The sequence below is a fragment of the Xiphias gladius genome, chromosome 9 (assembly GCF_016859285.1).
Source record: "Xiphias gladius isolate SHS-SW01 ecotype Sanya breed wild chromosome 9, ASM1685928v1, whole genome shotgun sequence".
Classification (NCBI taxonomy): Eukaryota; Metazoa; Chordata; class Actinopteri; order Istiophoriformes; family Xiphiidae; genus Xiphias; species Xiphias gladius.
In genome coordinates, this window is record NC_053408.1 from 11,994,581 (window position 1) to 12,020,832 (window position 26,252).

At 40.1% G+C, this 26,252-nt stretch overlaps 1 protein-coding gene across 1 annotated transcript in view; it reads left to right on the forward strand.

Moving 5' to 3' along the window:
• The first annotated feature begins 696 nt into the window (after positions 1–696).
• The window catches only part of svild (supervillin d), a 51,101-nt gene continuing 25,545 nt past the window's right edge, over positions 697–26,252 (forward strand). The window contains exons 1-4 of the mRNA XM_040135132.1: positions 697–1,062; positions 13,868–14,379; positions 21,144–21,178; positions 24,783–24,844. Coding sequence (XP_039991066.1) covers positions 13,991–14,379; positions 21,144–21,178; positions 24,783–24,844 — 486 coding nt within the window. The 5' untranslated portion in view covers positions 697–1,062; positions 13,868–13,990. The remainder of the gene's footprint in view (positions 1,063–13,867; positions 14,380–21,143; positions 21,179–24,782; positions 24,845–26,252) is intronic.

Below are 26,252 nucleotides of genomic sequence, written 5' to 3' on the forward strand. Positions count from 1 at the left end.
TCTCTTTGATACTTCCTTAAGTGGGGCATGTACACTCAGTTGCCAGTTTATTAGGAACACCAAGCTAAAACGAATGCAGTATAATAAGTATAATAATAACACTCCTGCAATAAGTCCTACCTGAAGGTTACGATGTTAAGTTTTTATTGAAATTGTTTTACAGAGGTGTTGATTCTGCTGTACGATCATTTTGGAGGATGTAGTTTGTGGTGCTGTTGAACTGTATTGCGTTATACAGAGAGCTGTTTCTGTTATTTAGCCTACCTTCATTGATATAAATGAGTCATATCCTTCATGAGGAAGTATTTTTCTGTCCCCTTAGACATCCTATATGACAGTCTTTCCTACAAGGAGGCTCTCCAGGTGTCTTCCAGTTCCTGAAAATAATTTGCCATCCAGTCATTGGATGGAAGACATTGAAGTATAAGACTGCATTAGCTTTAGCTAGGAGTTCCTAATTAATGGCAACTGAGTGTATATTTCTTTTATTTCTAAGCAAGCGACTCTGTATTTTGGTTGACTTAACTTGCAAAATGTCACTTTCCACAGAAACACAAGCCTTACATTGGGCTCCACAATCAGAGAAAGGGGGCGTTTACTGGAAGCACGTGAACGCAGCACCGCCGTGAGTTCGGGCCAATCAGAAGCGAGAAAGCATTTTAAGTTTGAAGTGTCACTAGAGCAGCAGAGGCAACAGCAGCAGTAGCAGCGACAGCGCCTCTCGCCGCAGACCGAGCACCCTGCCCGGGCAGGACGGAGCCCTGTCTCCCCTCAGTTTTGGTGAAGGATGCGTAAAAAAAGCCTGACTGTTCTCTAAGGAAGATTAGGGTCGATCTGTTTTCATTGTTTCTTTCATTCTCGTCGTGGACTCGCTCTCGCCGGCGACTGCGGGCGTGCTCGGGTTGAAGCTAGCGTTGTCACGAACTTTCCAAAACACAGCTAGTGTGCGGTTAAGAGTTAACCGTGGTTTGGTCGTGTTTTGTTTCGACAACTGTCTCACACGGGACAAATCATTGTATCTCAGTGAATTCCTCGTGGTCGAACTTCCATAAATGATTGCAGGTATGTTGCCTTACAGTATGTTGTATTTTGTACCGAGTACGTTGTTGCGATCGAACTTGCACTCCTGTTGATTTCGAGCCATTGGCACAACCTGTGAGCTTCCTGTGAGCCATTTGAAGAGTTTGATGTGTGTGTAAGGAAATGCTCATCCGTCACACTCGTATTTTTATGCAACAAAATGTTACATGCAAGGATGTGATGCGTAGTTTTGTGTCGAAACGCTGTCTCACACACACACACACACACACACGCGCACACACACAACTACTGTCGTTACATTAGTCAAAGTGGTTTCCTTCCTTAAACATCATTCTAGTTCTCACAGTGAGAATACAGTAGAAACTGGAGGAAATCTTTGCTTTTTATTTGACACTACATAACCCTTCTGCTGTTTTAATCTTGCATCTGAAAACCCCTACTTGCTATTTGTGCCTTTTTTTTTTTTTTTAAGGTTTGTGCCATGCATAACTGCATCCTATGAAGAGAACAATGCTCAATAGTCCATTCAATTTTTAGGCTTTTTTTTTTTTTTTTTTTTTTTAATTCTTTCACCCGCTGTCTAACTTTGGCAGATTAGTCAGCAGAGACTATTTGAGTGGCTTTCCTGCCCCTCTTTCCACAGCCAAGATCTAACCCTGAGCAGTCCCTCTGTAAACAGTGACCGAGGGGAGTGAACATTTTAGTGCCTTGTTGTACAAAAACACCTGTGAAAACAAAGTGATAAAAAAGTCTGAGAACGCTGGGATTGCCTCACAACCCACTATCACTATGTACATTATTTTTCCAACTCTGCTGTGGTGAAAAGGATTACAGTAATGTCACTAAAAACTAGATTATCTAAGTTAGCGTGTAGCCTGAAGTTCATTACACAGTATCTTTTGAAATGTACTGCGTGAAAATGTATCCCACATTTACTTCAGTTACTCACTTGCTTCCAAGAGGTACTACAGTTTCTTTTAATTTTGTGCTATCTATCACTTTAAGAGTAGTTGATACTTTTTTAATAAAAATGCTGAACAGAATGAAACTCATCCAAGCCTCACATCGGAGGGATATGGTATTTGAGGCTTGCCCAACTGTAGTTTTCCCACTGTAGTGGCCTGTGTCACAACAGCCGGGCTGGTGTTGAGCAAAACAAAAAAAAAGATGTGTGCCTCGATAAGACATGCTCAGTGTGTATGTGTCAGGACAGCGCATGATTGTGTTACTCTGCGGCTCAATAATAACTGAGCGTGCTGCTTTGTGTTACTTTTGCGGAGCTGGGAAATAACAGAAAGTTGATGGACAAAGCGCACTCGCCACTGAGCAGTATCCAGCCTGTGCAGAGCAGCTGGATCAGAAGAAGGGAGTGGCTCGTGTCATGCTTCTTTTTTCCCCCTCCCACCCACATAATTCTGCAGCCCTTTACCTGCCCAAAGACCCCAAACAAAGTCACAGACACTCCATTGTTGTTGACCAGAAGTGAGTGTTATGCAGTTGTGTTGAGTTTTATCATTCACTGGAACGCCTCGTGTCAGTCAATCTGGGGGTGGTGCTGCCTTGCCCCTCTAGGGATCTTGTTACTCAACACTGGTGCGAGGGCTTTCGGAGGGTAGAGGAGCATGCTGTAGATGAGGGCTCCTGCTGCATGGACTTGCCTTTTTCTGTACTGGAACATCAACTTGTTATTTTTTTTTTTTCTCTTCACAGCAAGTTTTCATGAATGCAACTGAGGATCAAGTTTCAATTCCTGGATCACTAACATCACAAGAAAACAATAGCAAGAAGTGCAAAGGTCTGAATCACAGCTTATAAAAATCCCCCTGGCCTTTTCTCTAGAATGCTCACACATTTCAGAGCTGTTTTAGATAAAGAAGTAGTAGCTTAATTGGGAAAGCTATTTACGCTTTTATGTGCAAGCAGCGGTACCTATTCACTGGACCCTCAAAAAGTGTGGGACCAAAGTGTTGCCCAATTGCTTGCTGGCTTTGTGTTTTATAACTAATTTTTTGCAGCCAGCAGAGGACTTTCCGTCCCCTTTAAAGCTTCAGAGCGTTTGAAGGTCTCTCAGTAGGCTTTTATTCTGTGTATTGTGCTGCTGTTTTGCCAGCATGCTGTCAAAAAGGTGAGAGATTTTTCGTGCCCTGTGTGAATGTACCTCCCACGGAGTGTTGCTTAGCTGAAAAGTAATTGAAGGGATGTTAAAAAAAAAAAAAAACACTGGTTAAATAATTATTGTAACCTAGATTTATATGGGTAATTAAGGTTTTTAACAAGGCTTTAAAAGAGAGAAGCCCAAAGTATGTACACTTGTGCACCTGGATTGCCTCGGTTTAGTCTGAAATTAGGAGCTAACTACTTTATGTTCCTTTTTGGATGGCTGAATTGATACCTTTTTGTAGTGAATTTTTATTCATGAATTTCTGAATCTGGTGAGATTAAGCGAAATGGCAAAAGATGCCTCTAAGGGCTTTTTTTTTCTTTCTTTTTTTTTCTCTATTCCTTGCTTATATTTGTGACCACACTGTATTTATAATATTAAGGAGGCTTAGGAAACACTTGAAAGTGTATCCCTCTTGCTCTCGTGTGAAGGTTTTCCATAAGAAGTGCCAAGCTATGAAGATGCTCATGTACAAAGTAAGACAGAATTTATTTATTAGAGTAGAAAGTGTTTCACGTGGTCGGATAGATATCAGTATTATGAGCAGGTCTCAGTCTGAAGCAGTACAGTATCTGCCTGTGTTACTTAACAGTTAAGTAACATGCAGCAGCTGAACTGCAAAACTTGGCTGCAACAAAGTCAGGCACAAGATCAAACCCCCCCCCCAGTCCCATCTCTCTCCTCTCTCCTCAGCTCTCAGTAGAGTTTAATGTCGGCTGACCATCCAAGACGTTCTGCAGTACAAATATTTATATAACGCAGAAGGGATGTGACAATGTGAATGATAGGAACTCCACAGGGACAGATGCTAGGGGTTACCCTCAGGCTAATATCCACTACGACATATTTATAAACATTGCTAGCAGTTAGTGTGGACAGCTTCTAGCTTTGACACTAAGATGCTAATTATATTTAGTCAGCAACTACACAGTCAAGGCCCACTTCAGTGACGTCTTAAACCAGTGTAATATTTGCATGGCACATAAACATATGGTTATTCTTCAGACTTTGACTTGTGCACACATAATAGTTTCCATGCTTAGGGGCAGCACAAGGCCTCTCTCCATACTACATTTGACTTTGTTTTAGCTGTCTGACAGAGCTGAATTTCGTCTGACACCATCATGAAGTGAAAACAAAGCCTGTGAATAACATGTCAGAGGGTGTTTTGAATCTGCGTTCAAAACAAGTGGGTTCATGGGCAACCTTTTCTGTGCATGTCCGCCAGGGTCTTGCTGTCTTTGTGCCCATGTGAGTGACAGATGTTGCCATGAAACATCTATTAATAAAACATGCACAAACAAATTTATCTCTGGTAAACCATATATAGGGATCGTATTATTATTATTTTTTTTTTTTTTAAAGGAAGCAACACTTGCTGTTAATATAAATTAAAGGGGGGTTTTAAGGGTTCACTTGAATCTATCTTAATGGAACAAGTTTAAAGAGCAAATTCAAAATTTTCTTCCCTTTTTTTCATCTTATTCTTAGAGTTTTATCACCATTAGATTGTGTGCGCAGTATTTTGAACAATAGTTCCTGTGTCAATAAAGTTTCTGCTATAGTGCCATTAAAAATATCAGGTACACTGAATTTGAGGCACCCGTTCAATTTTAAGGTTGAATCCATGTTACTATTCGTTAAGGGGAGTGGTTAGTTGATTTTTCACATTCATCAGTCATCAGCAACAGTCATCCATTGTCATTTTCTGCACACTTCACACAATGAACATTTAAACTATTCATAAACCAATACACATTTTGGAATATATGCTTATTCGCTTTCTTGCCGAAAGTCAGATGAGAAGAGTTTTACCACTCTAATGTTTGTATAGTAAATATGAAGCTAGAGCCAGCAGCTGGTCACATTAGCTTAGCATAAACACTGGAGGCGGGGAAAACACCAAGCCTGATTCTGTTCAAAGGTAACAGAATTTGCATGCCACACGTCCAAAGCACATGCACACGAACCCTGTGACCATGCATATTAGTTTTTTCTTTTCTTTTCTTGTGCTATAATATGAAGGAGCAGTACACACTTTGATTCAATTTTTAACAGGATGGATATATCCTTTAAACAACATTTTAGACATTTTCATGAAGATATGTACAGGACACAGAACGGCTAACAGCCTCAGGGGCCTCAGTACTGTTACCCAAACAGTTCTGTGGGGTTTTGTCCCCCCCCCCCCACTTTAAACAATTTAGTTGGTCTGGCTAAGAGGTTAGTACCACTACTGTTAACACTCCATCTCTTCGCCATAACCCATCCCCCCCAAAGATAGGAGACCCCCTTAACCCCTCCACCCCCTGCTCAGTAGCATTCCAACTGTCCAGATGGCGTCTGCTCCGCTCAGTGGACACCACAGTGCTGAGAGGGAGAAACCCCGCGAGCAGGATTCTCTGGAATAGACATTCCACCCTGCTGATCCCACCCCTCCTCCTCGTGTTGCTCTGTCTCTCTCCCCAAGTCTTGTCTGTATCTTGACTGGTCGTCATTCTGTGGATGAAGACCCTGTTGATAAGTTGTTGACAGGCGGAAAAATCGCATTAGATGGTTTCTAGGGGGAGACAGCTCTGTAGTTACTCTGTGGTAAACTGTGAGCAACAATAACAGTGGAAATCACTAATTTCTGTGTTGATCCCAGAATATTTGTAAAAATAGTTGGAGTTGCATGCACACGTATTTACATTAATATGGATGAAATAATTGTTGTCTGCCTCTTACTTTGAGTGAAAAATTATGCAAGGTCATGTATATTTATATCAATCTATAGCAATTGAAGTCATTTTTTCTGTTAAATATCCTCTTGCTGGCAGCTTTCAAATTTGACTTTATTGTATAAGAATGTATGTTTTTGCAAATTTAATAGAAAGTGGCTTCAGGAACTAGCAAAATAAATGCTGGAAGTACACACGGAAGAGGAAGAATAAATTAAACAAAGCATCAGTTCTCTTCAAAACTACTGGCCTCTTTCAACTTTAAAAATAGTCGGCACAGCTTTGATTGAGTGTACTGATAAATGCCCTGGTCAGTTTGCAAATTTTTAGTCTTTTTGTCAAACGTTGGGAAGTTTAACACACTTCAAGTGTTTCTGGAGCAAGGCAATGCTTTCCGTATGTTTTTGTGCAGCAAAGGGTAGTGATTAGTGTGAGGGTAGGGGCTTTAACTGTAGCTGATACAGTGCATCTGTTCCATTTATTAAAAAAAACAACAACAAAAAACAAAAACCTGTGTGGGTGTTTGTTTTTGGCCGCCATTAACTATTTGAAAAGATTCCTATTTATTACATTGTGAGTGCTTATGCATATTATCCCCTTGCTATATAAAGCATCATAAACCCCACCCTTCCTACTCACCACCCCTGCTTCCCTGATTGCAGTCTTGTTGGGGAGCCAGTGTGTGTATTCCTGTTGGCTTGTATTTGGGACTCTTCAGTTGCGTGTCAGTTTGTGCTACAGTGTGTGTTTCTGTGTGCTTTTGATTGTTTGCTTTCCCATACGTCACATTTAATGGCTCCTATAATTGCAACAAAAAGAAAGCCGGAAGTGTGGGACAAAGAGCTAGCCTGTAGAAGAAACTTCAGAGCTTTGTTGAGATTGAATGACACAAGCCGTTGTCCCCCTTGTCAAAGATTTCAAGGAGGGGAAGCAGCATTATTTCTTTGCCTGGTGACAATGGTAGCTCTGCCTCAAGCAGGTCAGTACATTTTTTTTTTTTTACAGTGTCAGTTATTAAGGAAAAGAAGAGCACGGGCATGAGTACCCAGGGGGATGTTATGTCAACTGCCTTTCGGGTGACTGGCTCCAGTCAGCAGGACTTCTGGTAAATGGGATTTGAGGGACTTTGTTTCTGTGTGAGAAAGAGGGGGGGGAGAGAGAGAGGGAGAGATGGATTAGTCTCCAACCCTGTTTTTGCCCCATCCTCCTCCTCCTCCTCCTCCTCTGCAGCAGATCTTGTCCTCCCTCCGCCCCCTTACCACCAGACTGGGGCCCCTTGGCACTGTTGGGACACATGCCCCACAAAGCCATCACATCCATATCCTCAAAAGCCCATTCTCTCCAGCCTCCGCTCCATCTCCTTCCCCCCCTGCTCTGACCTCTGCAGCTCTCTCCATTCTCTTGTTGTACCCAACCTTCTTTGCTGCTGGACTCTTCATCCTCTCTTGCCTTTTTAAAAAAATATATATATCCTCCTCCACCCTCTGTACTCTTCCTCATCTTTCCTCTGCTTTTCCTTCCTCTGTCACTTCAACCGCTTCTCCCCCCCTTTTTCCTCCTTTCAGGGAAGAGTTGAGTCATATGAAAGAAGGGCTTTTGCCATGTTAGACAAATATACCCCTCCTATCAGATTCATTTTTGGAAGCTCTCTGTTAGTGGTGGTCATTTTCAAAAGGATAAAGTGTTTTGAGCCTCTACAATTGCAATTAAAACTTAATGCTGCCAGTGGTTGCAGGCATAGTACTTAAACCGCCTTGAAGGCAGGAAGATTGCTTTTTAATGAGAAACACATTGGAAACTCAGTGTGTGGTTGATGAGGATGACTTTAAAAAAAAGTGTAACACCCTGGACCCCCCCCCCAGCTGTTTCCTTATGTATTTGTTTGGTTGAATAGATCGGTTAGAAGCCAATGCTTAATGTCCAGCATGTGGAAGATGGAGTTTATTGGATTAGGGACTGGTGACCCGTACTCTGGCCTGTCTGCTTTCAGTGGTTGGTCACATGACCTAGTTTTAGTCATACACACCAATGCTGACAAACACACAACATACTGTATAGTGTACAAATCACAGGATACATGCCCTTTTACACTTCCTGGCAATATTTTGATTATTGGTCAACGGTAGCCTGGTATGTCTTTTTTTTTTTTTTTTTTTTTTTTTCTGGATGCATATTGAACTGAATAAAGGTAAGATTTGATTTTTTTTTAATTTGATTTTTTTTTCTTTCTTTCTTCTTTCTTTAAATCACAAATAAGATTTTTAATGTGGCTTTCTTGGTACAGAAGTTTGGGATAGTTAGGGATACACATTACGTGACCAAACCTCAAGAGAAGGAAGTCACTCAGATATCCTCTGCTGTGAAACTGTCACTTGCCTCCTCACTGAAAAGTGTACTTGATACTTCCATCTTTTGTTTTTCTCCTTATGGTTCCTGAACACAGCTGAATATTTCTCAGAACTGCACCAGCTGAAGAAACGGCACTGTTTTTACACTGGCACCTGGTTTTCTCTGTGGAGTAAAGTTTCCACTCTCCACCTTCTTCCCTTAGGAAGAATGTGTGTCAGGAGTTGGCTGCATCTTTAACTGCCTCCTCTCCTCTCTTTTTTTTTTTTTTTTTTTTGGTACAGCAAAGGAAAGTTGATGTCTTAAAGTCTCTCTGATGCTTGCGGTTACTTTATGTGGATTCCTGAAGGTTTCCAGTGGCAAAATGTTGTCAATTTTTTCATTGTAGTGTCCTTTTCAAATGTGACAACAACTTTACTGAAGTGTTTTAAACCTAATAACTGTCAGAATGCCAGCGGTTTCAGGTGGGTGTAAAGCTCTGTGGTGGTAACTAAGATTTTAAAAGGTAAGATGAGAAAAGACAAAGATGATGGAGACTGATGTGGGAATTCCGGTAAAGCTGAACTGAAATAATGCTGAAAAATCTGACACATTTGTAAACTAGTTTGTTGGTTTCTAGCTCTATATGTTCCATTAGTCTTATGACCCCTGTCATTAAATTGATGGCAACAGAGACCTGTGGGTTTTGTGGTTAAACTAAAAGGCAGACTGTCTGTCCCTTTTTTTAAAATGTTTGCTAAACAGAGCTCACATGTTCATTGCTTGGTCCTGGGCCAAGGAAGTGACCAGGGTATTGCCTTGCCCCTTCAAGCTTCAGTTTGGGTGTCTCTCGCTCAGAGAAAGCCCCTGATTTATTTTTTCAAAACCAATTTCACTGTTTACGGGTAGGGTGTAGCCTGCATTCCTGCTCTGTCTTATTGTGTGAGCATGTGATTTCTTAAATAATACACAAACTGGTGGGCTACAGGTCAACCTTTGCCTCTGAGACAGCTTTCTGTCTGGCCCTTGTCTTGAGTGAATCAGTGAGTTAATGTGTATGTGCTCCCTGTGGATCTGTGTGGCAGGTATTCTTTTCCCAGAAGCAGCCTGCTCCACGTTGCTTCATGCAGATGTATGTAGATAATGACATCAGTGGGCTATGAATAAGAATGAAATCATCGAATTATACTAGAATTTTTTTTTTTTTTTTTTTTTTTTCCAGGTGCTTGAGTTGATTCACTTTTCATAATGTTAAAACAAACTTTCTGTAAGTTCAATTATGCCTATCCTAATCTTTTATGTATATATTCTCATAGTATTACTTGACTCCACAGTTCCTATTGAAAAACTATATTTGCTTTCTGTGCTTTGGGAAATACTTTGTACCTGGTGCACAGAGGGATGTTGATAGAACTTCTTGTTGGCATAAGGAAACTTATCAGATTTTGAGAGCTTTCTTATCCTGCCGTACCTTCTGTGTCTATAGATCAAGGTTTCAAGTTCTCACCTCTGTTAAATCAAAACACAAGCCAGTAACACATTAAGAGTATAAGGACAGCATAGATACTGTTAAACTACAGACAGTAATTCTCAACTAGGGGTACTTGTCACCCAATGGGTGCTTTTGCAGTTGCCAAGGAGTACATGAAAAATTGTAAAGTAGTTCAATTTGGAAAAAGAGACAGCACATATTAATTGGAAAAAAAATACACGCATGTGGCATCGGCTGTAACACCTTAACGGTATGTGTTGTGATGGCTGAATATGTGAAAACTAGGTAGAAAGCAAGAAGAGAGGTCTAAACTGCAAAAAGTAATGCATAAATGGGTAAAATAGATAGATAAAAATGAAAATTAAAAGTAATGCTTACATGATTGAAATAGTTTGCTAAAAGTATTGGATAAATGATTGGATTAAATAGTTTAAAAATAACTAATAGTTTGAATAACTAAATGAATTGGATAAGTGGTTGAAATAGTTAGATAAAAAGAATTAAACCACTGAAATAGTTACATAAAAGTCTTTTTAGAGATGAATGGTTTAAATGTACGTCGTAGTAGTAGAAATGCAAACTTAACCAAACCGACCTAAGCATTGACAGTTCACTTGTATGAAAACATCGTTTTATGTGATGAATAGTATGAAATAACACCCAGTATAAAATCAGTTTAAATAAACATATTTGGAACATTAAGGGTGGTGTCAATTGAGGCCTGCTTGGGTTCATGTGACAGGGCTGCGGGGAGACGCAAAACCAAAAAGGTTGGCAACCATTGAACTGCTGGATTAGCGGACAAAGAAACTCAAAAACTATCCTCAAACCTTTCAAATTGTCTACGAATTGTCTTGGTCGTTGAATCTTCTGCATTTGTGGTATATTGCAGTTGACAGCAGGCCTAAAACAGTTGTTATGCAATCTAAAGTAACAGCTTGTAGTCACCGGCAGTCTTTGCAGAGAAGTAAATATTTAAAAATTTGACCATCATGGAGCACTTTGCCTTATAAGAGGAAATGATGATACTAAAGTCAATACTGTTTTGAGTGCGAAGGGGATGTCTGGCTTTTAAACCCATTCAAAGTTTTCTCACTGCACTTATCCATCCCATCTCTCAAGAGTTTATGAGTAACATTTCCTGATTAATTGAGTTTTATGAAAAAGGATACGGGGCAAAGTCGGGAAGTGACACATTCTGCCTATGTTGAAACAGATCTTCCTCTTGTAGCCAGTAACAACTCCCAAGGGGCAACAAAAGGTCAGAGAACACTCCAGTCATTGAATCAGTTTGTTTACATGCCCTAGACGAGCAGAAATAATATCACCTGTATGAATTAGCAAGTAGTACTGGTATAACTGCATATTGAGCAAGACAGATGCACTGTGGTCAACGTAACAAAAGCCATGCATGTGCTCAGATATTTTTCTCACATTCTGTCCATCAACAAACTCCTCAGTTGTGATAAGTGTGACACTGAGTGCCTGTAAGACGGTCAGGCCAAACAAGCTCACTTATCCACTTCAATCTACTACAAATAGAAGGAGGTATTTTTTATTATCATGTTCTGAATTGGTACTTGAACATTAGAGCTTATTCAGAGCCCTCTTAAAATATTTTGGTCCGGCATGTTTCCGCTTGCTCTACTTGCCTGTATTTCTTCAGAAATAACCATAAATAGGTAACAACACCTTTGGCTATTGTGGCTGTGTAAATCGCCTACCAAAACCAACACTCTTCGGTGAGTTCACATTTGCTGATAGGGCTGATGATTTTTAAAGTATGACTCACAACTGTGTTTTCAGTCCCCCTTGTTGCTTAAAATAACAAAGGCAGCTTCCAAACAAAGCAGCCTCAATGTTCTGGGTCTCCATGGACCAGCTTTAGCATACTGTTTAGCACTCCATTTATAGGTACTGACCTAGGTGAATTATGTAAGCTTGTGCATAGTCCTGAAATCAACATCCGAACTCGGGATCATTTTTGCCTTCATAAGGCAACTCACAGGCATTAGAGTGACATTCGGTTATAACCCAAAAGTCAAAAATACCTGCATTCATTTGTCACGAGGGAAATGGCTGTCTGCCTGAGACAGGTCAAGGAGCATAGCAGTTTACTGCTGCCTCAATTTTACATATATACATTTTTACCATATTATGACATAGACTTCACATTTTGAATTGCTAGACTTTTTTTAATCCTAAAGCAGAAATGTAATATAATTCCTAGAACATCCTTTTCTTATCAAGCTGTGGAGCTCCTGAAGGTTTGAGGCTTGGTAATAGTCGATTTACTACCAGTTGATTAGGCTTTCATATTTAATAGGCCATTTGGTTTCCATATTATGCGGTAAACTCTATTTAAAAAGCTTTAGTCTCATCTGATCCTGGTTACTTTCCTAGAATCAGTTCTAGTTTCTGTTCTGACTAAGTTTAATTGGCTATGGATTCTTGGTTACTGGACTAACTGGAAAGGAAATGAACTGTGCTCATTTGTTAATTTAACAAACGGATGGTGGTTTTTTTCTTCTTCCCCCCCCCCCCCCCCTCCTCCGACACAGGTTAGAGCATGCATTTCCCACAGTGTAGGTGTGGTGGACATCTCCAGGATTATGACAAGGAGCAGACGACTTGTAATTGTCCAGCAGAGTTACAGTTTATGGTTAAACATTGCATTTAAATTTACACAAGGGAGGCACTGTGGTCCCTCATTGTTTAGCCAAACACTATTTTGTTAGGTGGACGAGGGATTGGAGCGGTTAAGGTGAAGACTGACACGTGCAAATACACACACACACACACATCCCCTGACATATACACTGATTTCCTGTGTAATATTTCGAAGCCATATATTTTAAGCTGACCAAGAGTCCGAATTCTGGGCCGTTTTTTATGGCCCAGCAGGTGGTCAAGGGTCAGAGGTGTGCGCCTGGGATTTGCTCAAGCTTGCATCATTACAGAAAAGGCTCTTATGACAAGGCAAACCTCTCTTTCATCCCTTTTGTTTTGACCCATTCTTCACTTACCCTCTTTGTTCTTGACTCTCTCATTACTAATATTGTCCAGACACAGCACCCTCTTTTATATGTGTCCCTGTTCCTGACGATAAATGTGAGAACCAGTGTGCTGAATTAACTCACGCCCTGTAAATTAATGGAAAACGGGGCTATGTTAAACCCCTCCACGTCTATAAAATAAATATACCTCCTTTTTATTCATCTTTCTCTTCTCTTTGGCTTTAATCAGACAGAAGCCCCAAAGCATTGTAAGCATACTTGTGAAGTGAAAAATGTCTGTGGAAAAGCCCCTGTGCTTGGTGTAGAGAAATCAGAACCTGCACACACACATATTTCATTGCTGCTGTCAGTTGGCAATGCATTTACATGAGTGCAGTTCTCAAACCTCTGCATCCAAGCCACATGTGGTTTTCTACTCTGTGAATTCTTAATGGAACAAAATGAGCTCAACTCAGCCTCCTAATTTTTACCTCCTAAATTTAACTCACTAGGTATTGACAATTGAAAAGTTATTATATAGAGAACATTTTATTGTGCTAGATGTGGAAAGGAGATGTCTAACGGATCATCCTTTCAGGGACACAGGAGCCTGGATGGCTAAACCAGAGACTGTGCACACACTGGAGAAGACGCGCAAATATAGACAAACACATTCACACTTACAGGCTATTTAAGTTTCTTATGCATTGTGTTTGTAGTCAGTATGGGGTGGCATAATGTTCAAGAGGTGATTAGCCCAGGCACAAAGCCTTAACTAAGTAAGGAATAAAATGGGATGAAGATGTTATTTAATGTGTGTTCTCACTTTCTCTCACTTCCTCCTCCCTCTATCCAACCGGCTCCATGTGAGTCAGTGGGATGGAGGTTATATGAGAGCCTTACTGCGGTGGTCAGCTGTCTTCGAGCAGAGCTGGCTGACATCACTCTCACGGGGGGGTGTTAGCTGGGGCAGGGCAGGGCTTGGCTTGGAGCTCTTCAGTTAACCAGTTTCCTATGAAAGCTGGAGAAGAATATGACTTGGTACATCTGGTTTTACAGTTTTAGGGAGACAGTCTTCTGAAATTGTACTCTACAATCATGCACTAATGATGTCTTCCTTTCTTGCTTGCAGCACTGGGTTGATTTTGATGGTGTGAGACGTTGCTGTCAAGGGAGATCTACACGAAAGTTGGACACCATACCAGTTGAAGAAGCCAATTTGAATCTTATCACTTAAACTGCATTGAACCGCATAATGGATGGAATAGACACCTTGCAGAGCTCGGCCCCAGAGACCAAGGCTGAGCGAATTGCCCGCTACAAAGCAGAAAGGAGGAGGGAGCTTGCTGAGCGCTATGGCAACACAGAAGAAATCACCTCCAAATATGTCCGTAGGGAGAGGAGAACTGGTGACACATCCGATACTGTGTCCTCAGCAACCAAGGAGAAGGAAAAATATGATGATAATGGCTCAGAGCCAACATATAGCAGGAGGGGCCCAAGGAATAAAGTAGTAGAACCTGCGGAGCACACAGATGATGAGCCCGCCCAGGTGAAAGAGGCTACAACTCACCTCAAAACAGACACAGTTTTATCCTCCAAATCAGAAGCTGTCTCCTCCATAAAGACATCCTCTCATTTCAGGTGAGTTTATTCACATTGTCACAAGATTAAACAAAAGCACACTTCTCTTTCCCGTTGTTTGTATAAGACCAGTAACACTGTTGTTCTCAATGTGACCAAAGTGACTTGGCCAAAGACATTGAACACTAAGATACGCAGGCGTAGAGACTCCGAAGGCTGAAGTAAAAAATTAAGTAAATCTGCTGAAACTGGGAGCATAATGTTCAGATCAACCCAATTTGCAATTGAATCAAGTGCAGTAGCTCCTTTCTGAGGTATTTCTTTATTTAGAGAACTTTTTTGGTTTAGCTAGTAAAGATGGCTATTAGAGTACTGTACAACAGCTTGCTGGCTCCTAATGAGTGAAGAGGAGGCAACGAGTCTGCACATTTGAGACAACTTAGTGCTATCTTCTGATTGAAGTAAACACGGCTGCTAACATTTCCAAAATTGGCCATGTGTGTCAAACAGAGAACTACCACATTTATTTGGGGGACAAATCTGCAGCCCCCCCCCCCCCCAGAAAGAATAAAAATTTTGTAAACTCATTTCCTGCCATTGTAAAAAAAATGTTTACAGTAATGTCTAATTGTGTATTGTATTATATTACTTTTTTTTTTTCCTTTTGTAGCTTTTTCTTGTTCCATTGTATGTAATGGCAGAGATTAGGGATTAATGAAGTACAGCCTTAATCAAATGAACAGAAATCTAAACATCGTTATATGAAGACAAGTCCAGATATTGTGGCCAAGGTTTAGCAAACTGTTTTGGTTTACATATTTACAAGTAAACGTGGGTGGGCAGCAGCGGTGTTTGCTCTGCTCAGCTCTCCTCTCATTTTCTCCTCTCGTGCTATCTTCTCCTCTCCAGCCCCCTCTCCTCCTCTCCTCTAGTCCTATATGCTCCTTTCCCTTTTCAGTCATCTCTTCTCCTGTCCTTTCCTCTGATGCCTCCTCTTTGTTCCTCTCCTCTCCTCTCCTCTCCATGTCTCCTCTGGTCCTATATTCTCCTCTTCTGTCATCTATTTTCCTTTACCCAGCCCCCCAATCATCTCCTCTCCTCTGCTCCCATTTCGTTTTATTTATTTATTTAATTGTTTTATAAACCCACCCCCCTCATGCTGGGGACAAATTTATTAGTTTTAATGTTGTTATTTTTTCAAATTAGGGCTTTTACTCTTTTTTGTTGACGCTCTCCAGTCATTTATTCTCTTCTCTTCTGGTCCTATCTTTTCCTCATTATTATTGTTGTTGTTGTTGTTGTTTTCGGTGTTATTATTATTATTATTAGTAGTAGTAGTATTGTATTGTATTGTATTGTGTATTGACTTGCCATTCCTTAAACCAGAGATCCAAAGGCCTTTTTGCACTTATCGTTGGATGAAAATCCTTTGCAGTCAATGCCTGTCTTAACTCTGGAACCCATGGACATCACCAAATCCTGAGTTTTCTCCCTTGAGCTGCTTTACCAGGCCTTTACTGCAGCTGCCTTCAGCTGCTGCTTGTTTGTGGATCTATCTGCCCTCAGTTTTGTCTTCAGGAAGTGAAAAACATGCTCAGTTGGGCTGAGGTCAGGTGACTGACTTGGGAATTGAAGAATATGCCATTTCGTTGACATGAGAAGCTCTTGGGTTGCTGTCATAGGCTTTTTTTTTTTTTTTTTTTTTTAAAGATGTTTTTAGATGTTTTCTGGCAAATCTGGACTTTCTTCTGAGTCTTAGCAGTGGTTTGCACCTTGTGGTAAATCCTCTGTATTTACGTTCATGAAGGTGTCTCTTGATTTTACACTTTGACAATGATCCCCCTACCTCCTTGAGTGTTCTTGACCTTGCGAGACGTTGTGTAGGGTTTTTTCTTCACCAAGGACAGAATTCCACGATCATCCACTTTAGTTGTCTTCTGTGGTCTTTCGGTAATTCCAAGCTCGCCAGTGCATTCCTTCGTTTAAAGAATGTACCCAATTGTTGATTTGTCCACTCCTAAAGACATATCCCCAAAAGCATTTTTGGGATATATATTATAATTATGTCCTTGATTTGCAGTAATGACATGCACGCTGCTTGTTTTGGTTCACTTTAAAGTCATACCGGGGATCTCGCATGTTAAACACATCTGGGAATAACAAACCGGTACTGTCAAGATGGCTTGGAAGACTTTGGGAGTTTTCTCATTGGTTGCCAGGAATGCTCTTCTGAGAATTGTACATAGATGGAGTAAAACATGTCCAGTCGTGGGTCTGGGGATGTTTGAGTTGTAATCAAGCTGGGGATTCTTGTCAGACTTGTCTGCTCTTGAAAAACAGCCTGAGGGAATGACAATAGAGAGAGAAGAACTGAGATGGACGGGGTTTTGAGATCATTTCAGAGTTTGGGGTTTGCGGGGGTAGGGAGATTGAGCTCTGCCAAGTTTCATGCCCTGTGCTTAATGAAGCAAGATAGCTGTGATTGATGGCTTGTTAGACATTATGGACCAGGTACTTTATAAGATTGGGAGAGACATGTCTTGTGTTGTAATAGGCTTTCAAAAGAAGTACAGTACGTGCAGCACGATAAGTTTCGTCAGATCTCAGCTGTCAAGTGTTTTACTTGATGATCGCTCATGGCAAAGCTTTGGTAGTTTGAAAATTTTCATATGGCCCTGCTTATGTCAGAATATGTGTAAGTGCAAAATTTAATATAGAAATCAATCCAGATTAAAAATCTTTTAAAGCATTGGAATTTGTGCTTAATTGTGGATATAGAGGAAGTTTAAATAAAATTGTGTTGAGCAAATTGTGCAATGTAAAAGGAGCTGTTTTCTTACTGTATCATCTTATCAAGGCAGAAAGAATATTTGGCAAAATACAGAGTTAAGTCACACACAAAGATATGGCCTACATTTTTAATTAAAGATCACAGAGACAAGTTGACATGTTGATGTGTTTGTCTCTCATGCCTGACATGTTAGCTACTAATCTCGTCAGTTTTGTTATGACATTCGCTGCGTGTCAAAGTCCAGCTGTGCAGTCTTGTGTGCAGGCACATTCACAGTACATGTATTATTACAAAGAAGAGATGTTCAGAGGCTATTGCTATGAGTAAAAACTCATCAGCTGATCCCCCACATATAAGAGGGTTATTTGTATATTATGCTTTCACTTTGAATTCTAGGGAATAATTGGAGTTATGTGTTCTTTATGTGTTCTTGTAAGTATCTTTACAGATCATTCTGAATTGTATATTAATAAAGTATATCCCAGATTCCTGGTGGACTCGCATGTGCTTTATGATTAGAGCTTTACAAATGTTCACTGAACCTTCTTAGGCAACGTATTTGTGTGTGTCTGTTACAGAAATAGCATGAAGGAAACTGGAACTCAGCGATCCCGTGGTTAATGAAAACTGTCTGTCAACAGGTTTATCTCACAAAGACAGGAATCATTCGCATGTAAAGTTACAGTTGAAGGGTGACATTCCAAAACATTCACATTCCAAGTGCATTTTTTACATTTAAAACTCACTGCTGCTTAAAATTCACCCCTAGTAATCCAGAAAAATACAGATTCTGTACTGTCCCACTACCTAATTCATCTGTTCATATAAATATAATTTCAGCGTCCTGTCTGCCTAAATCTCATTTCAGAGAGAACACAGTAACATCAGGTTCCTTGGGTTGGCATTTAATGTTAGCACCTGAACAAACAGTATGAATATAGGTGCACTTTTTGTACAAAAATGTGATTCTTTATCTAAAGGTACTGTGTGTACATCAGTTTTGCAGCAGTCAGCATGCAAACTTATCATGCTTCTTTACACATAGCAGTGTAAAGAGGTAAAAAGTATTATATACAAAAGTAAGATACTGGGAACTGGGGAGATTTTATAGGGAAGTGTATATAATACTGTACATACAACTGTTTTTACATCTATCCATGTTACCTACGCCATAAAGAATGCGTTTGATTTTTTGAATACATTTAGGCCTGTGTAGTAAAAACACCAGTTATTGTGCTACTGGCACATTGGTGTTAGTTGAACGCGTTGGATTATAAACAAGACTGCATGGGATTTTGGCTAATTATTGTTTACATGGCTGAACAATTACAGACTTACAGTACCATCTGTATGAAGGGCCAACCTTTCCATCAGTTAAGCTCACATATTAGAGACAACAAGATATAAATCTTTTAACCATGCCACAGTCATGATTATATCCGTTCTACACTCCTACTTCACCCTCTCCCTCTGTTTCACAGTCTCACTTATTGCTTTGTGTGTATAACATAATTAATAGAGCAAGAGTGAGAAAGTTTACTGTAAACGTGTGATTAATAACTGGCCTGCCTTTATTAGAATGTGTGTTTTAACTTTTCTTTCTTTAACTTCTATATTGCTTTTCTTCTTCTCGTCCTCTCTCTGCACTCCACTCTACTTATCTGGTTACTGTTTATGGGAGCGCAGGACCGACGTGTGCGGCCCCTCTCTGTCAGCCAGCAGTCAAAGCGTGGGTGGGGTTGACGAAGTATCACTGAGCCCTGCAGTTACAGAGTAGAGCGCTTCAGAACTAGGAGGCGTCAGTTGCCAAGATTGCCAAGGTCTGCAAACAGACTTTCCAGTAGCCTTAAATGGGTAATGTTGCATACTCTAGTGCTTTTACCCACGTGGCTGAAATTGAGTAAATTATGTCACACTGTAATCATTTTGAAGTTCATGTGTATTTTACACTGCCACAGATTGGTGTGTATTACATCACTGACTTTATTGTTACACCTACATCAATTTGTCTTCCATCACATTTCCCATCCCCAACTACTCCATATTCACACACCATAAATACCTTGGTCTGGCATATTCTGATTTCCAACAATATCACTAAGCTGCACTTAGGCATGCCAGCCAAAAACTGACAAAACTTTCTGCGGTAGCCAAACCCAAGCCCAAAATTACTCATAATAATATACTGCTGTAAAAATTATTTTTTAACAATGTTTTGCTTATATTTTTGTTTTTTCCTACGTAGCATAGTCCACACTTAGCCTACAGTGTTCCTACTAGGGCTTTAGTCAACCAAAGAAAATCTTGGTCGACTGAAATCGTACCTACTCTTCAACCAATCAATTGGTCACTGGGGAAAAAAATCTGCATGTTATCTCTGGATCAGCAGCGCACTGAGAGTATTCTACCTGGTAGACTTATTAGCCTAAATGAGTTATAAATAAACCTAAAAAGCTAGTATTTGCAGCATATTTAATCATTTTAACCTAATTATTTTATACTGAAATGATGACAACAGACTCAGAGCCGACTAGCATGTACCTGCAAATATTCATATGATTTCCGAAAATAGAACTAGTGTTTTCAACTGGTGATCACAGCACAAGAATTGAAGAATATACACTCAAAGCCTCTCGTGTTAAACAGGAAAGTTAATGGAGCACCCTAACGCAGACAAGATAGCCTACTGTTTCTAAATGCCATGTTGGTTGTTGAGCTCTGATATTCAAACTACTGCTTGCAAAGTTTACACTCTTTGTGGCAGCATTTTGTTAAAACAGATGACCAATGATGACTTCTTTGGCTTGGTGTCAATTAGTTTGGAACCGACTCCGAGTAAATGTTCAGTAAACATTCATAAACACTAAATATGTTTAGACCCAGCAGTTCCCATTCGGTTGGGTGTTTTCACAACACCCCCCTGTTTTCACAGGTAGTCTGTCCCTCCCACCGCTGCATTAAATAATGGATTAATCCTGGAAGGCTATTGGTGTAGTGCTTTTCTTGTCATGAAACTCACACCGGCGATTGTCTGAACAATGAGAATTTGGTCAGACGAGAGCAAATTAACCAACCAGTCGACCAGTCGAGTGGGATACTAAAGCCCTAATTCCTACTTTAAATGTATCACAGCAGTTATTTGATATCTTTAACAGCTGAATAACTCTGCATTAAGAAATGTTTTCTGCATCATAGGCTTAATTGATGTTTGCTGTAATGTTTAATGGCCTCTAGTATTTTGTATAATATGAACTTTGGTTCACCTCCGAAATGTCACTGTAATAGACGCTAAGTGACCCACAGAGGCTAAGCATCGCTCATTGACACACGTGGTCATGTGATTAAAATTGTTAGCTACTGTTTGTATATTTTATGCACCCCGCAGATGTGTGGTTTCAGTCTTTTAAGTGGAGCACAATAGGATGTACTTGAAATAAACAAAGCATCTGAAATGAACCAGACTGTATTTAGCCAATACCAGTCACTTAAAAATGCCCGGATTGGTCCTGGTTTCGATTGTGCAGATGAGCTTGGGGCTATCTCCCCTTCTGCACTGACCTTTGACCCCTTCCAGATGTCCACCATGTTTCCCTATTGTGTTTAAAGCAGTCCTCTCCCCCTTCTCCTGTTACATCATCGCTGCTGCCCCACAGGCAGCTGCTGTCCCCATCCATATTTAACGCCCATTACTTAGAGATGAATGGCCATCTTCAGATGCTGCTCAGGCATTGCTGTTCTGTCACTGCCAACATGGGACTGGAAGAGCAGCATAAGTAAATGTGGGGTGCATAGGGGGAGTAAGCGTCTTTCTGAAGACCTGTTAATTTGGTTTATATGGCATCTTTTTTTTTAAATGCGGGTTGAGTGTGCATTTTTGGATAATAGCTGTGTAAGTACAACTTCATGCACTAACTTTTCTGTTTAGTGTGCAAGCATCAATTGTAACAGCCGTGTAATCCTGTCATCACTTCAGTATGTTAGAGAGTGACCTCATTTGTCTCTCTCTCTCTCTCTCTCTCTCTCTCTCTCTCAGGCTGCTGGAAACTGATGACACTGAGGAGCCAAAAGGTAAGAAGAACCCTCCACTTTCACTGCACTCAGATCCTACATTGTTCCACAAACTGCTTTATCCCTTAACCCATTCAAGTTATCTCTACTACGCTATTACTCATTGCTGATGTCAGATCACCTACCTGGTTTATAGATGTTAGGTTTTTAATACTCTGCCACTGAGGAGGAGTGAAAGAAAACTGATCTACTGATTGGCTGTGTTTTGTTCGCTGTCTAAAGTAAAGTGAATGTTGTGCCTGAGGCAATGTTTTTCTTTTTCAAAAAATAATGGAGATAATACTTGGCATGTGTCTGAAGAGTTATTGTTTAAAGACTGACTTAGGGGTTGTGTACATACACTGTGTCTTTCTGTGCAAATGTTTGATCATATGCAATTACAGTGGAAGCTTGCTTCAGCCAGCTAGCATTATGAACTAATTTTGGAAACTGCTGCTATAGAGAGAAGAAAATGGCTAAGTCTACACATGGCCCGCTGGCTGCTTTTCTGACTCACATTCAGCCACCTGAGCCCACAGCCTGAGAGTCTATCAGTCCGTCAGTCTGTCTGTTCATGTGCCGCCTGCCTGTCTGTGTCAGCGGCTTCCTGCCTTTTCACCCATTGGCTGGTTTACCTGCCCGTGTGTGTTTCTCTGCTTACGTATTTGATTTGTCCGTCTTGCTTTGTGATTCCTTGTAGCCAGTCGGTGATAGGTGTATCTGTGTATGTGTGTGAGTGCTAGATTGCACAAGAAAAAGAAAGATAGTGACAGAGAGAGGAGATAGGAAGGTACCTTTAGCAAACAGCAGTTATGTCAGTATTTTAGGATGTGTGACACATTGTTGTTTTTTCTGTTTGCACAACTATGTAAACAGGTGTTTCTACTTTTTAATTAAATCAAGAAGTCTGGTTTACAAAGTCTAAATAATTTCCAAATTAAATCAAAAACAAAAGAGCAAGGAGCTAAAATTGGATTTATAAGATTATAAACTGTGGAAGCCATTATGTTGAGGCTACATTATATGCTAGTTCTCAAACCTAAGAACTTTTCTGTTGAAAAGTTTTTCATTGTAGTCATTGATTAAAATTATGCATTGTTCCTAGACTTTCTAAATGTAAGTGCACAGCACGCTTAAATAGTAAATCACAGAGCTGGTGTATCCAAGTGTAAATAAATCACAAGTTCTATCCAAATACTCAGTATTGTGTTTGACTGAGGTGCTAACTCACTTACTGACGTTGGCAGAGCTCTTTCATTGCAGCAACAAACTGGGTCTGATCTATGATAAGTTGTAAAATTTAAAACACATCGTGAAGACAAAGATCAACACAATAATATTCTGGCCACTGCTGCACATTTTTTAATTCTGTGGCCTTTCTGGTCTGTTAACACAAACAGGACATTGAATTATTGTATTTTTTTCCTGAATGAGTATTCCTGAGATGTTTTTACTGTTTTATTCAGTTTTTAATAGTTTGGACAGTATTTAATAAAGTATTTAAAATCACATTGTGAAAGGTAAACCCATGTTTACCTCACTGACTTCAATAGTTTTCTGCTGTTCTACTTGAAAAAAATCCAGTATGTTCTCAAATATTTAAGATTCATTTGAGTAAAATTTAGCCTGTTAAGACAAATCATTGATTTAGACAAAAAAATGTGAATCACAAACTCTTGATATCAGAATGTTGTGATTACTTGATCTGTCAAACTCGATTTTGTAGACTAACTGGCTCGAGAACAAAAATGATGAGTGTATTTCTCTGGTTGAACGAGAAGAGTAAAAACTGTAAAAGAGAGAACAAAATCTACAGAAAGAGAAACAAAAGACAGTCAGTGTTCATCTTTAATTGAGATATGTGCTTGAGAGAGCAAGAGAGTGTGAGAGCGTTGGCAGTGCATTAACAGGCCTGATAGAGCTTCCTGTCCAAGCTGGCAGAGGAGTCGGTTCTCCTAGCCAGAATGCCTCTCATGGTCGCATCAAGGGTTTCCCCAACCCTTCAGCTATCCCGCAAGCCACCAATACATACATATATCCAACTGTTTCATACTTAACACATTGTATAGGCCTTCAGTTAGATATGTGTTTCCACAATTGCACTCAGTCATATTAGTGCATTCAGAACGATTTCCGCTCACTATGACTTAGCGCAGGTATGCTGCTGCTGCAAAAGGCATCCAAACATATTTAGAACCCATTTCTCCAACATAATCATTGTACACAGTAGATGACCACATACATTACAGGTGGAGTATGTTCATTTAAAGCAAATACTCTCTCCAAGATTTTCCTTGTATTGGGAGAAAGTTAATGCTCCTGTAAAACATATTATGCAGATTGGATGAACTCTACAATTTTTCATCATGTATTTGCACATGTGGAGACTCTGTTGGCCATTACAAGGTCAAAGGCCCATCCACTAAGTCACCATATCTCAGCAGTCTGGTGAGATGAATGAAAACACTTATGAAAGTCAGTAAAGTTAAGTGGTGGCTTTTCCATCTTTTGAGTGTGTCCTTTCTCTCTCCCGCTTGGATGTTGGATTGATGGTGATGTAAAAAAGATTGGACCAGAGTCAAAACTAAAGGAGAACAGTCTGAGTGAAATCAGCAGTCTGCAATGCTAACGTTTTATCATCTGAACTAAATCATGCTAAATTTTGGACAGCAGGGGGACTTGGAAACATAAATCATAACTAGAGTATTAAGCCTCAACTGAACAATTTTTTCACTTGGAAAAGGGGAGTTTGTCAGAGACATGCCATTATTTGGATTTGTTTGTTCCTTTGTTTTCTTTGGAGGGGGGACCTCTTTGGCTTGAAATGTTACATCGTCAAAGCAATAAAAACTGATTTAGAGTGGGAGAATGGGATTGAGTGAGCTGATTTAAGAAATTTGTGTTGTTTTGGAATACCATTAAATTTAATGGTTTCCTTTTGTTCGGATTAGAAGATTATACTATTCCCACAGCTGGTTTTGATTAGACAACCCACATGGAAAATTATTTTCTTTCTCTCTCGCACTTAAGCACAAACACAAGTAAATGTATCCCTCCCTTTTTTAAAAAGTCAGATATCTCACTTTCGCTATCTTCAGTCACTGATAGACTCACTGAATCCCGTGGCACCTGGTGACTTTACTGGCTCAACCTGAGGCCAGTGCACATATCGCTCTCATCGTTCCTTTTCGGATGAAAAAAAAAAAAAACACCTTAGGAGCATGAGTGAAGCCAGTAAGATTATATCATGTCAGGTTTCCTGTGTGCATTTTTCAAGCTGTTAGCAAAATGTCTACTCAACCTGAAAAGACTGTGATGTGTGATGTTTGTCTTTGTGCAACTCATTGCCCCTTTGAGTACATGCATTGAATTACCTGTTAAATCTACCTTTGTGCAAGTGTCTGTGCTCAGTTCTGCCTTTGCATGCGATTGTATTCTCTGTTTACAAAAAGCTAGCGCTAAGTGCACACCATCCATCTGAAGCCAACGTTCTACCGTGACACTTTGCCTGATCATGTGTTGCTCCACTGTAATTAAACAGTTCTCTTCACTAGCTAAACAATTGCCGTCTTATTGTTGCATACATGATCAACCGTGTGTGTGTGTGTGTGTGTGTTCTTTTCAGTTAATGAGACACCTGTGGACTCATCTAAGAAGTCTGTTACTTCCAAAATGTCTCTCTTTAAGGTACGGTATTTTATGTTTGCCAACTCTCTCCCTTTATCCAAATGTTTTGTATTGTGTGGTTGATTGCGTGTGTGTATTTGTGTATGTAACACAATTTATATTGCAAATACATTTAATGTTTTCAAACATTTTGTTGTTGGTCAGGGTTTTCATGGCTCAAAAATGACAAAGTATGTACCAAATGAACCTTGAGTAACTCCCTGTTTTTAATGGAGAATTACTTTTCAATGACCACAGGTCCAAAGTATATTTACAATGCCCAGATTTTAATAGAAGCTCTGGCCATTTACAGCACATTTGCCTGATTCACATGTGTCTCAGCAACTTGTTCTTTCCACCTCAGCTCCATAAAGCCTCCCCTTTTTTAGTTTAAATGTCATACCTCCCAAAATTGCCAAGATGACAGCAGACAGTTTACCAAACCTAGCTTCAAAACATCAGTGTCTAAACTTATGACTGATGTCACAGATGCTATATCTATATTTCATAACCAGTCTGTGGTTAATTCTTTTCCTTTCCCTTGTTGATTTACTCACAGCCCTTTCCAGTGCAGCTGGTGTATGCTCCAACCCCTCTCTGGAAGTTTGCTCCATTAATAACAAATTGAGCCTTTCCATACAGTACTGAGTTGTCCTGCACCTGGTTGTATGCTTGGCCAAAGTCATGACTTCAGCATGCACAGTCCATGGAGGTCTTAAAAAAGCGGTCGGAAGAAAAAGTCTAGAGAGCTGGAGGATGCACTCAGAAACAAACACTTGATATTGTCCAGTCCTATGGGAGAGCTACACATGGGTGCTTAAAAATGAGCTGACTGTTGGGCTTTCCCAGGCTACTTAGGTCTCAGAAGTGGTACGCTTTCATGATATTGGATGTAAATAGCTGTTCTAACTTGGCCTTCACAGACCAGGAGCTGTGCCAAGGTTTGCCAAGTGAACCCAGATGGCAGCAAGACGCTCCAACCAAAAACCTGCAGGGAAAACAGCTCCCACAAAGAGGCTATCTTACAAAATCACACTTTTTTCCTTCTCTCTCCATCCCTCCCTCTGTCTTTTGTTCTGTCCTACATCTTTGTTATTTTCAGGTCTCACTTAAAAGTCATCAGCAGTGACAGTCACTCCTTCGCTGTCTTCACTTTTCCCTTATCACTAATTTCTCCTCCACACTTCCTGTTGAAAGCCAGTAAGTCATTGTCTCCAGCAGGAGAGGCCGCGTAGAAGTGAGGTTATAGTACCTCTGTGTTCCAACGTGGATGGAGGCAATAAAATGTGTACATGGAGACTTCTGGAGAAAGATACGGCTCATATATATTTTGAATTTCCTGGCTGAATTCCCTGGGTATATAAAAACTTGTTTTGCAGAAGGCAATATAATAATGCTTGATGGAAAATAAGTTCTTTATAATCTGTGA